Source organism: Pholcus phalangioides, unplaced genomic scaffold (assembly GCF_987345545.1).
Source record: "Pholcus phalangioides strain wild (caught in Gottingen) unplaced genomic scaffold, Ppha-v1.0 ptg000003l_1, whole genome shotgun sequence".
In the NCBI taxonomy this organism is placed as follows: Eukaryota; Metazoa; Arthropoda; class Arachnida; order Araneae; family Pholcidae; genus Pholcus; species Pholcus phalangioides.
The window spans coordinates 46,799,996-46,814,007 of NW_028301596.1; the positions used below are offsets into that span (position 1 = coordinate 46,799,996).

Below are 14,012 nucleotides of genomic sequence, written 5' to 3' on the forward strand. Positions count from 1 at the left end.
ATAAATTCAGTATGTATGCTGCATAATTCATGAATATATGGACTTTAAGAATAGATTGAATTGGCTGATTTGAACTTGAGTGATTTGAGTTGATTTCTGGACAAAACATTGTTGTTACAGTGAAAAACCATGTGAGTTTATTCTAATTTAGCTATATATATATTCAGTACTCAATAAAAATTTATCTATCAATCTTTTGATTGTATTGATATTTATTAAACCTCACTTTTCCTGGCATGCCAGGTAAAAACCAAACTCCAACCTTCAAATAGCTGGTGTCCTGATTTTTGCGATGTGCTGGATATTGTGAGAGGGTGGGGGAAATATGGTACAAATAATATAAGGCACCAGTGAAAATTTAAATTTATGAGCTTACTGTTGTTTTTGGTCACCAGTGACATGCTCATCAAGAAGCTCGAGTGCATGCAGAGTCCAGAAACATAACCAAGATCGACTTGCATCAAGCGACTGTAAACAAAATTGCAAATAGGCTTATATATTTCAATCTCATCAATTTTTTATGGAGCATAATTTTAAACTGATAGCTAGAAATGTAAAGTTCTCAAGAATAACCTTTAAGAGAGTATTCGAGAATATCCTCTGGAAGGACTATTATAAATAACTTTAGAATAATTCTTATTATTTTCAATAATATCCTCCAGTAATTTACAATGGAGGTCCTCCCAAGCCTCCTTCACAAAAAGTACTGAACCAAAGGTACTAATAATGCAGGGGTGGGAAGTGACAAAGTCCATTTTGGAGCAGCTTTAGAGCAACAAAATTCAGGATTCAGAGCAGTTTTGGAGCAGCAAAATGTAGGGTTCGGAGCAGATATTTATGAATTGGAGCAGCGAAATTAACAATATTTTCGTTAACCCTCACCCCTTTTCAAAATAAAACAACTGCATTGTCTTTTGTTATCAAACAGCTTTTCGTCAGCTTGTTTTTGGTGTTTCAGGCTTTTGACACCTTGTTTGAAAGAGCGGCTGCCATAAAATTTTTCGCGTCTATTTAAGATGATTTTTACTTACTGAGGGCACTATTTGCTGTCTGGAACAGCAGTACTTTAAATGAGCTAAAAAATTTCTATAGTCTTTATGTAGATATTATAAATTTTCTGTCAAGTTTCCAATTTTTTTTTATACTCGGAAAGAAACTGTTGCAAAATGGGAGAGAATTTCAGAAGAATCAACACGATGTTTGGCAATTCTGCACTCGTTATTAGGCGAAATTGGCAACTTGATACTCGTTATTTGGCAATATTGGCGATTTAGCACTCATTATTTGGCAACATTGGCGAATTAACCTCTCATTAGTCTGCAAAGTTTCTAAATTAGCAATCGTAATTCGACGGACATGCTCTTTTTTTACTCCCGGAATGAAAATTTTTTTCAAGAAACATCGGGATTTGATGCAATGACGATCGATTACAGTAATTTCTGCTGCTTCCAGTGGCGACTTGTTTTTGAAAACGAAAACTGACTCGCATTTGCGCTTTAAAGCTGAAAGACAATTGCAAACCATCTTCAGTTGCACGATCACAGATATTATTGGGGTTTCACGATGGAAAGACTGATGAGGGGCCGATAGTTTAAATAAGGCGATAGTTAAGTACAGTAGAATAAAACATGCTCTTTTCGGAAAGAATCGTTTCGCGGCAAGCAGGAACAAAAATTTTTTGGCATCCTTTCCGAAATTCCTTTCATACTGAAGCAAAATTCGCTATTTGGCGCAGAAAAATACGAAAATACATTATTGAAGCAGGATGGCACAAGATGTTAATTTTGGCGCAGTGCAGCACACAGTTCCCACTCCAGAATAATGCCACTAAAAAAGTATGCAAATATTCAGTGTCGAATACATGCGTGGGGGGCAGAGCTGTGACCATGGAGGGGATGATAAGGGCACGAGGCGTTTTCAGCGATTCTTTGTTCTCGTACTCCTCGGAAATATTCGCTGTGTTTCTTGCAAGAGTTTGGTAAATTTTATAAGCTATCAGGTAAAACGAGTAGCCACAAATTTATGGATGACAGAATGAGATGGAGAATCATCGGTAGATTGGAGGCAGGGCAATCACAAGTGCAGGTGGCTACAGAGTTTGATGTTACGCTCAGTGTCATCTGCAATTTGTGGAAACAGTTCCAGGACACTGGATCCATATCGAAAAGACCTGGACAAGGCAGTCAAAGAACCATGATGAGGATCGTTATTTGACACTTTCAGCACATGGATTGGCCAGCCAAATCTTCTGACCTAAACCATATAGAACACGTCTGGGATGCTCTTGGCAGGGCAATTGCATCTTGCCATCCACCTCAGAGAACCATCCTGGAACTGAAAGCTGTTGCTGCAGGAGTGGGACCGATTGCCACATGGACTCAACTGCCTCGTGTCCAGTATGCCGTCACGCTGTGCAACCTGTCTGACTGTGAGAGGGGACCATACCCCATATTAGACTCATTTTCGGTTTGATTTCGCAACGTGGATTTTGGACATTCCTGCAATGATGAGCTTTACTGACAACCATGCGTGCATACTATGACTTTTATATGGTACATCTCTTTCTCTGTTATAACTGTATTCGTATCAAATTTCATTAAAATCTGCTCACTAGTTTTTCAGAAATTCAACATAATGTGTTAATTCTCTTAATTTTGCACATGAATGTAATTATGGTTAGCTATGAATAATTGTAAATGGCCATAATTATCATAAAAATATTCAACAATGTGGTGATGACCCCAAATCATACGAATGAATATATGGGGCCGGCAAAAGCCCAAATTTTGGACATTGACCAGGCTAACTGGCCAACTTCGGGTTTTGGCAGTATATAAAATATATTTAGTATATTATATATTAATATAATCATCGTCAAACATTTTTAATCTGCTGCTGGATGTAGGCCTCTTCTAAATTTTTCCATTTCACTCTGTCTGATTTATGTTTTTGCCATCCAGTTAGCTCCAGCTACCTTTCAGATCTCGTTGCTCCACCTTGTTAGGGAGATGCTTTCTCTCGGACGTTTAACACCACAGGGGTAGCAATTCGGAATGCTTATGGTCCATCTGCTGTCCTGTCTTCTTGAGATACGTCCAGCCAATTTTCATTTTAAGAGTTTAATTCTTTCCACGATATCATATACACCTGCAACGACTCATCGTTCAGGAAGGCGAACTTACTTCGGTAATTACAGACATTACTTCTTAATTTACGAAATATAACTTTTTATTTACATTGTCAGATACTAACGGGCCTAATGGATGTTTACATGATTCAGTGTTTACCGATCGACACACTTCTCTTTGCACGTGCACGCACACACACACTGATCGTCTGTGACATCACAGCTGTCAATTCTTGTTTTTGGAGGCGCCACCACACTCCCATAGTTTGGCTCTTTATTCACATGATTTGTTTTCTGTCTCTTCTTGTGATGCCTAGCACACATCTTTCCATGCCCCATTGTGCAGTTTGTAGTTTTTGTATTGTTTTGCTTGTGAGTGTCCATGTCTTAGCTCTATAAGTCAGTGCTTGTAGCATACACTGGTTGAATACTTTTCTTTTCAGGCATAATAGCATATGTCTCTTCAGAATCATTATACAGTCAACACTCATAATAAAAACTCCTCATTATAGCAACCATTCCATTAAAACGACCCCAGTTGGATAAGTCCCAAATATTTCCATAAAATAACTATCACATGTTTTACTTTCAATAGAATGACTCTCTCAATATAACATTCGTTTTCCACAAGACAAATGGGGTCGTTATATTGAGCATCAACTGTATTATTTATTTATATAATCACTATATATCATTATTTATATTACCATTATATTATATTAATATACAGGGTGTTCTGTAAGTGCTAATGCAGCCTTCATTTCATCAACCATCCATCGTATAGGTATAATACCAATTTAAAAAATGCTCAAAAGGAGTTCAAACATTACCCTGTATCACAGTTTTGTGAGTGGATATCCAGTGTGTCACAAAATAAAAAATCTAAATTTTTATATGGTCCCCTTGTCCTCTAACTTCAAATTATAAAGTTGTTGTCCTATATCTCCTAAGGCCAACAGAAAAAATTCCATGTTTCCCAGTGCTATATTTGTTAAGATATTTGAATTCAAAAATTGGAGAAAAGTTATGAAAGAGCAACAAAAACTAATGGACAATGCTCCTTTCCCTCATTTATGCTATCCTTTGAAGTTTTTCTTGTTGGCTTCATAAGAAACAGGGCAACAACTTTCTAATTGGGAGTTGGAAAAAAAGGAGAAAGTATAAAAATGCAGATATTTTTATTTTATTTTGTTACACACTTTTGTTACATCCTGTTCAAAACTGGTACAGGTTAATTGTTGAACGCCTTTTCAGCATTTTTAAATTGAAATTATACTTCTACAATGGACAGTTGACGAGATAAAGGCCACAGGGGGCACACTGTATATTATTATAATATATAAAAAAATATATTAACATATCCGTAGACATTAATGTAAAATCTTCACAGAGAGAACATTCTTACCTCACATCTCTATTTATACCTAAGAAATGCATATTATACCTCTACGTTCCTACCAACAGATACAGTCCCCAATGCAGAATTTTTAGCACTGTTCTGCGACGAGCCCTAGGCTGACCGGAAACGATCTGTGGTAAAAATCCCCACTCATGTAAGTGTGCTTTTTGCACCTTTTCTTAAAATTCTTCCAGTACCGGTAATTGTTCCGCGACATACATCACAGATTTTGGCACATTCTGCTTTGGGAGATACAGTCAACCTACATTAAATCATGCAAAATGTATCACAGGACAGTGGAAATTTACACATCTCCAAGGTACAAATATAAAAACAATCTCACTGAGTCAGTGTCCCCCCCCCCCCCAGATGTCTTCATAGCCAAGTGTAAGAAAGAAACAACAGTCAGTTGGCAACATTTTTATATAAATTAAGAACTCTCACAATAAAATAGGCAATATCACATCACTTGTATAGAAAAGAATCAGAATCAAACACATTATAAGAGAAAAATAATTATTAACAGATAGCAAAAATAAAATTTTCAATTTCAAATAAAAAAAAACCAACATATTGTTGAAAGCAAAAGTCCATTACATACTTCCATTATGGATGGCAATGATCGGAGACCTTTTTTCAACACCTTTACATGCTCATCCCGTTCAAGGTAGGGACAACTATAAGGAAGAAAAATTTTTTCCAATAATATATTACATAAAAGTACAGTATATACACAGTGAAACCTCTCAAAAATATCCATCCATTGGAAAATAGCATAAAAGCACAATTAGGTGATTTTTACATACATTATATGTGCTGCTTCACTGTGCATGCACCTTGTACACATTTGTCTGAGGAATTTCTAACAAATCATATGAGTTGGAACATGTTATGGATATTATGTGTAATGTCTCTAAATTATGTATGTTGCTGTGCTTGTTTTGTGTTCGAAATATCTAGGAGTGTACATACATACATACATGCAAATTCAGTTTCATGGCACACATTGTTAAGCAAGTAGACAAGGTACACTCCAACTCCTTCAAAAATGGGGCTCCAGCAGAATTCTAGGAATGTTTTATAAAGATCAGTTTTGCAGTGCCAGCTTTCCTTTGGATGTGCCTTTTGGTTCTGGTATCCTACACAAATGCAAAGAATTCTGGATGTAGCCCAGCGCTCATTCCTGTCGTATATATCTGGAGACTACGCTGCTACTGTAAATGAATTCATATATGTTGTCACAGGGAATCCCCAGCTGAATAGTTATATCAAATATTGAGCCTGCAAGACCAGCATTCTCCATCTGGATGAAGACATCGCCAATACTCAGTAGCTGCATACGCAAGCTTTTTGCAGGCAGGCTCATACACCCCAGCATGGACATCGATGCAAACCAGGTCGTGCTGTATGGTGCTGAAAACATTAAGCTTGCTCTTGGAACAGTAAAGATCTATACTGATGACTCGAAGTCTTCAGACTGTACTGGGTGTGCTTATGCAGCTATAAAAAAGAAAATGGGACCATCAAGGAACAATGGAGAAAAGCGGCTGGATAAAGAAAAGTGTTTTCAAGCTGAACTATATAGAATTCTGAATGTCGTTACAAGGGCTCATGCCTTATCAAAACCAGTGTTCATCCTCAGACAATGCTTTGGGTCAGCTATCAATCAAAAACCCAGGTTCTAGAGTCTTATTGGCCTGAATTAAAGCCCTGACAGGCATATTTGTCAATGAAATTGCCGACAACCTTGCTAAGGAGGCCACAAAAGCCACACTCAAGACGACCACCTTTGGTCAAGAAGTTTGGTCCATTGGATGCTTAGAGAGGATGCGTTGCAGCCCAACTGGAATACATGTGCAGCAAAGGATGCCTACGAGATACAAGTTCATTGGTGTTTGAACATATGGCCCAGAGTGAAAACAATCACTATCACAGAGCATGGCCCTTTCCCAGTGTATCTTCGTTTTAAACTCTAGTAACAGCATATGCATCTGTGATTCAATCAGATATTTGTGGCATTACATCACCACATGCCCCCAGACCGAAGACGTTCATTTCGGCCAACTGCCAGAGTCCAGAATGCTAGATTGGAAGATAAGCATTCTAGACAGCCCTCTGAACTTTCGATGTCCGCAGAAGTTGATTCAATTCCTGGACCGTGATCTACATATACACGAGCTGCAGCAACAAGTAGACAACATTCATACTCAAAGAACCCGCCCTATGAACCAACAAGAGAGGTAGCCTCGATACCTAATAAAAAGTATAATTTACGGCCAAGAAGACAAGCATGGGCTATTTCACAGACACCTGATAAAAAATATAATCTACACCCAAGAAGACAAGTGTCCGCTGTTTTATTGACTACTGGCAGACATGAATAAAATGGGAGTGCCAACTATATGGATGACAAATTATATCTTATTCTGGCGTGATTACTGAAAATCAATGTTACTGATATAACCCAGATTCTTTCTTTCAAACAAAGTATAACTTCGGTCTATCGCCATGGGCAATTCATTACGACTGAGTTGTGTACCTAACAATCTGAGTGTGTATATAGTGTTGTGCATGGACTGCCTGCTTTCTCTCTGTGGACATTATATGTGCTGGGTGGAATGAAATCAGTCAAGGTGTCTTTCTGAGCACTGCAGGATAAACAAGAGCTTGAAAAATCCTTTGTTTTATGCCAGGTCACTATGATGATTAGAAAATTGACCACGGCACCCATGGGCAGATATAGAGCATGCTGTTGGGAGGGGTGATTTTACAAAATGCCAGGTAAAAAAACTGTTCTTTTGTTGGAAAAAAAAAAAACAGGGTTTTTTGGGTTAAACTGTTTTTTTTGGTTTAAATAGCATTAACATTAAAAACAAAATTTCTGAAAAATCATTCAAATTTCTAATAATTAATTAAAATAAAATGGTTATTAATGCAATTAACACTATTCCCATACTAATTAATCTAGAAATATTTCATACACTTTATTAAAAACCAACTTTTGCAATTTAATTATTTTTTTGCTGAACTCAATGTATGTACTGTGTGTGTTTGAAAATTGTTAATGTTACTATTAACAATAATATAAAGGGGTGTTTTCTCCAGTTACTTTCAGTATACTTAATTAGGAAGCTATTTTACAAAAACTGTGATAAAAATTAGGTGAATATAATGTATTCAATGAAGCATAAATAATGCAGATTAATTAGCAATGATTTACAACATACAGGGTGATTATAACTAAAGTTTTGATTTAAAACACTGTAGAAGAAGAACCATTGTCAAAATGACTTGAAAATTTACATGAATATTCCAGAAGCAATGGAATTTTATATCAGAAAATAAAATTCAATAAACAAAGGGGGGAAAATACTTAAAAATGGAAAATTAATGACACTGTACTCATCCAACTCCAATTTGCTTGCAAAATGGGAATGATGGCCATTCCAGAGCAAAATGATAACTTAGCATTGCACGATTTCATAATTCATGGAAACATCATAAAAATTAAGTAATAGAACAAATAACTAAAACTTACTCAAGAAATGTTAAATATATTATATCATTCATAACTTGGCAATGAGGTGGAAGCACAAAAATGCTTGTTCAATGGCCGATCATGTCATGGTCATGATGTGGATGTGCTTGCAATTCACCAATGTTTGCAATCCAACCTCTGTCCATAACATTTTGAGGTTACCCCCCCACCCCCCCCCCCCCACAGCCAGAAGTTGTAAGGGGTGAGATCAGGTGAACTAACGGCCAGCCAGGTGTCATGCCATCCTGTTATTGTCAAAATGGGTCTTCAGCAGCTGCTTTGTTGGTATCGTGATGTGCATTTTGATAAAAGTTGTGCTATCCAAACACTGATGCTGTTGAACTGTTGAAATAATGTGGTTGCACTTTTTTTTCTTTTCCCAACGAAATTTCCAGAGTACCCATGCAAATTTTCAAGTCATTCTAACCAATAGCTCTTATTGTATAATTTTGGAATTAAAACTTTAATTATAACAACACTGTATAACTGATTATTTTTCATACACCTGTTACTACTATACAATAGAACCTTGATTAAATGGGCTTAATGGTGAAGTGAAAGTATAAAAAAAACTATTGAATATTAAGACTGGGTGATATACAGTATGAGATGTGCAACTTCTTATAGGAAAATGAAAATATCTGAGGTAATGTAATTACTAGTACTGTTTCGATCTATAGATAATAGATGGTGCAATTTGTTCAATCTATCAAATATTGAAATCTGTTAGCAACAGCAGTTGATACTGGTTTCGGTTTAGCGCAAAGACATGCCATTGGCGGAAAAACCAGCTGAGGGGGCAGAGAACCTTAAAGAGGGTTATGCCCATCCAGACTGGTGCCACAAACCTGGTACTACGAAATAGAAATTTGTGGAATATTCTTTTTGTCGAAGTTTCCACCAGAGCTATAAATAGTGAGGCAATCACAAGAGGAGAGATTAGAGATTCAGGATGAAAGGTCAGTTGTGATTGAATTTTGAGAGAAAGTTGTTAGCTCTCTGATTAGCTTGTAAATACATGTAAATTGCAGTTCTGTAAATGAATCAGTGTTTGCCCATGGAACCTGCTTCTTGTTTTGCAATCTTGAAGTCTTGCGAAAAATTATCCAGAACAGTACACTGGTCTTTGTCCTTTAGGGGCAGCTGGTGTCTTTATTGGGTTATAAGACCACCTGTCCCTAGAATAATGATGTCACTGCTGTTGCTGCTTCTTTGTGAAGGAAAAAACAAAAACAACCCTGTGAGATAATACACCACTACATCAAGATGTGTAATGCAATCCTTATTCATGAATTTGCTAAAGATAGAGTATCAAAATGTAGCTAATAGTTAGAAAATGTGGCAAAAGTGATAAACTTTGGCTTCTGTATATAACTTTAAGCAACCAAGATGCGTAACATATACAAAAATTATATTCAGGTCACTTTTATGAGCTTTTTGAAAAAAAAAAAACACCTTATATCATCTTACACCATTTAAAGATATACCATCAGAATATACCCCAAGAATATAAAATATGGTAAAAATAAAACATATTGGCTAACAATGAACCAATATGATATTTTTCAAGGGAAAAAATTATATTTAGGCCACTTGTATGCAATTTTTAAAGAAGAAACCACATGGTTAAAACCAAACCCTGCAAAATGCTAAAAACTAGTCGATCTAAACAGATTGACCATGCATCCTGCATTTTGTCATGTGTTTTCCGGGGTAGTCTCAGTTTTTGTTTTTTATCCGTCCCGACTTTTTTGAGTTGTTCCAGTTTTTTAGTCGAAGTTTTCTTGAATTTGTTATTTAATTAATAATGTTGATAAAGGCAATTTTCAATGGATTCATTGAAAAAATACAATATTATCATATAGAAGTTTCAAAAATTTCATGAATCTGTATCACATTTCGCTTGGTAGGAATGATCACAACCCCCCCCCCTACCCCTTAGATCCGCACCTGATCGCACTTAAAATTTTCAAATGTAATCACCGAATTGAATTCTGAGCACAGCAGAAAATTTTCGGAAATCACGACCAATAGAAAAGGGTCATTGAATCCTGTAAAAGTTGGAAAAAGCATCACTTTCGACCATTTTTCCCAGGGAAGTAAATAACTAACTCCTGGAAAAATTTAGTCAGCATCTAAATTTCTTCCATCAATCTGTCAAGGGCTGGAATTAAACCCACATATGGCAAAACTCAATCGACAGCATGCTCCAGAAAATGTCTCTCAGACAAAAATTTTTTTCCTTTAATATAAAACAATATTGAAGGGAAGTGTCAACTCAATCTTACCATGGATCTGTACTTATGATATTTCTCACAATACGGCAGCATGTTTCCACAGATTTTTCCACTTCTTTCTAGATTAGAAAACAAGATAAAGTTAGAATATTGATATATAATAATGCAGTCAAAACTCTATTTCTCGAAAAACTCTATACCTCAAAAAATGAAAAAATCATTGCATTTTTTGTACTAAATCAATGAATTTTTACCTCTCTGTCTCGAAATATATAATTTTCTAAAAACTCTCTATCTCGAAGGCCAAGCCCAATGCCAGTGAAAAGAAAACACAAAAATTGCTTTTCTGGCTTTTCTCCAGAGTTGAAAACAACTGATAAGAATGGACTATTCCTATTACAGCCCATTGTGTTGATAAATCAATTATAAGCGGATACTATGACTGACAGGAGACAAGTTGAGGCCATGTGGACGACTTGTTCAGCATTGCAAAAAAGTCAGCCAACAGGCAATTAGAAATTGCTTCAAAAATACTGCGGGTTTGGAATCACTCATGACAGTGATGAAGGAATCAGATCTGGCAAACCACTCAAATTTCAACGAATCTCAGAAGAACGTCAAAAAATTCATTTCAGAACATTAGGGAATAACTAAAAAAAACTTGGGGAAAAAATCTAATGTTATTTTAGTGTGCTTGCATATAGTGTGATCGAACATTGATTGTGTAACTTAACCGATAAATTTCAATACATAGTAAAATATATTACAGTACTTCTTAGTTTATAATCAAATTTTTTGCATTATTTTCCTTTCTCTCTAAAAGAACTATATCTTGAAAACAATCTCGAAATTTGTTTTGGTCCTGTCAGTTTCAAGATAGATAGGTTTGACTGCACAGTTGCCCCCCCCCCCTCACGGCTACCCTCGTGAATATGGGAAATCTGTGAATAACCGAAACCATAGGTTTTCCCTTGTATATCCCATTTATTGAGCAGCATGAAAAGAGCAGGGCACTGCAGAGGTATAAGGGAATGTAAAAGAGGGTGCAATGATTGTTAGCGATGTTTTCTGAAAGAATATTGTGATTTCTGTTTGCCATTTCTTCTTCATATCATGCTGGAATATGATGACAAGGCTTCCTCTACCAATTTTTCTACATGTGAAGAGCTTACCATAGAGGGATCTATATCATGAAAACAATCTAATGCCAATTTGAATGTACAGAGCCATTCTGCTACATTACTCATGGTTAACTTGTCTACTTCTTTATCTTGATCTGGTACCCGCTTCAGTTTCAGGAGCAGTCAACTGCATTAATTCCTTCTCGGTCAATACCTCTGAATTGCTATTAATTAACTATTCAACGTCTATATCCATACCATTGAACCCTTTTCCACCCACTTGTTTCGCTAAGGTGACAATGTCTTTTATAATCTCTTCTCAGTTGGCTCTGTAGAAATGGTTGTGTCCTGTAGCGCACATTGTGACCAAAAGTTAATCCAACCCGAGGTGACTGTTTCTCTCTTGGGAGCTGCCACAGCTCTATTGATGACAGTAATGTCATTAGCGAGCCATCCTAAACATGCACAACTCAAATTTTATAAACAAAATACATGAATGACGATTTCTGAGTGTTGCAAAAAAAAATCCAATAAAGGAAAAAACCCGCTAATATGGAAACTGCGAATATGGAGGGGGGGGGGGGTGACCATGTATGTAGTGATAATCCTTGACAGTGATCAGCAAAGAAAAAAAATCAAGCTATTGTTGCATCAGAACCACGAACAAGGATCGGGTTTATGATGTCAAAAATGCATCAAAAACTGGTTTAAACTGTCAAAAACCTAAATGAATGCTTTTGGATAATGTTTCAAACAGAAGTATCTAACACAATGAAAAACTTACATTTTTTGCATATCTCAATGTTTTATTTTTAAACGCTAATTCAGGCAGCAAATAGAAAAAAAGACCAAAGAGGACTCCACTGTATTCTTGCCAAATAAAAAATAAGTCAACAGAATATATTGCTATGATCATTTAAAACAGCGGTTCTCAACCTTTTTTAACTCACAGAGCCCTTTCTGGTATATAATTTCTATGGATGAGCCCCATAGGCGTATTTTTATTTATTCATCAATGTTACTGATTTATTATGACTCAAAAATACTAATAATTATTTTTCCTGAATTTACTGGGGTTTTTTGTATTTTTCTCGAGCTGCCGCAGAGACCGCGGGAGTTCACACAGAAGGGCCCCGTGAAAAACCAGTTGAGAACCGCTGATATAAAACAAGGATGCCTTTAGGCATCACCAATTCTCAGCCACCTCGTTGGGCATTTTGCCTGTTGTGGCATTGTATTTGTGAGTGGGAGACCACTTCACTGGTTTGAAAACGTGTTGTGGGCCGCTTAAGTGATCAGGAAGTGTGCCGTAGTACACTTGTGATCTAAAAGTGTGCTGTGGTTCACTTGCGTGATCTGAGATGTGTGATGGGCCACTTGAGTTATGGAACTGCATCATGGGCCACTTAGATGTTCTGGAACTGCTGCAGGTCACTTGTGTGCCCAAGATGTACTGCAACGAACCCTCGGCTGACTGGAAATGTTCTGTGCGGTGAGAATTCCCATAATTGTGTTTTCTTTACCTTTTTCTTAAAATTCTTCAAGATTGTTCCGCAACATACATTACAGATTTCAGCATATTCTGCTCTGGGGCTTGCATGATCTGCAAACATATTGCAGGTCATTTGAGCACTGCCATCTTAATGTGTGGGACACACCAGGGAACAGTCTGGGTGCCTCATGATGATGAGATCTCATAAAGATATTTGTGATTAAGCATGCAAATTGGAGCAATCGCTTCTAATCAGATGGCATTGGGGAAAATCAATTTGCCCGGGAGGCCATCTTTAAAGCATTATGGTGGGCCCCCGGGAAAAGTGATTTTTCTGAGGCCCTACCAGACAAATTCTCGAAAATTTCAACCACATTTCATTTTTTGTGTGGTTTCTTCTTCTCTTGAGGAGCCCGGGTGGGCCATGCATTAAGACAGCACTGGTCGTGCGTCACTCGAGTGGCCTGCAAATGTGCTCCGGGTCGCTTAAATGATCCGAGAATGTTCCGCGGGTAACTTGTGTGAAGTGTAACTGCACCGCGGGCAGCTTAATTTGCATGGAACTGTGCGTGCCGCGGGGTCTGGAAATGAGCCACTAAATTCATTTTCACAAAATCACGTTTGGGCGCGGGCCCCTTCCTTTTATAATTCAGAGCCCCACATTTGACCCGTAAGGCCATGGGCTGAGCATTTACGGTCTGAAATATTTATAACCAAAAGTAAAATTCTCGCGCGAACGAGCCGGCGAATTGGCTGACAAACAAATTACAGCAAATAACTAAAATTCTCAGCGATTGAAAATCATGTTGACACGAGACTCGACTCACTTGCTCTCGAGACGTCTGAGTCTCGATACCGTCGTCATTAAACTTCAGTTTTTCGAACGACGGATCTAAAAGTCTTAGATTGAATGTTGTTACTTGCTCCTGGTCCGCCATTTTGTATATCTTATAAACAAGACAGATTGCAAACGCAAGTTTTTACGAAATGAACTTCTTTTTATCTACTAAAACAAAAAGAAACAAAAACAACAATAAATAAAAAATTATCATTTAAAATCTCAAATTTTCGAAATTTCGATATTTACATATTTAAAAT

The 14,012-nt window shown here is 37.0% G+C and overlaps 1 protein-coding gene across 1 annotated transcript in view; it reads right to left on the reverse strand.

Moving 5' to 3' along the window:
• Positions 1 to 13,921, reverse strand: part of Fntb (Farnesyl transferase beta subunit) — a 37,291-nt gene extending 23,370 nt beyond the window's left edge. The window contains exons 1-4 of the mRNA XM_089249231.1: positions 13,742 to 13,921; positions 10,353 to 10,420; positions 5,128 to 5,203; positions 377 to 468 (exon numbers count right to left, since the gene is read on the reverse strand). Of these exons, the coding sequence (XP_089105357.1) occupies positions 377 to 468; positions 5,128 to 5,203; positions 10,353 to 10,420; positions 13,742 to 13,852 (347 nt within the window). The 5' untranslated portion in view covers positions 13,853 to 13,921. The remainder of the gene's footprint in view (positions 1 to 376; positions 469 to 5,127; positions 5,204 to 10,352; positions 10,421 to 13,741) is intronic.
• Positions 13,922 to 14,012: the final 91 nt, after the last annotated feature.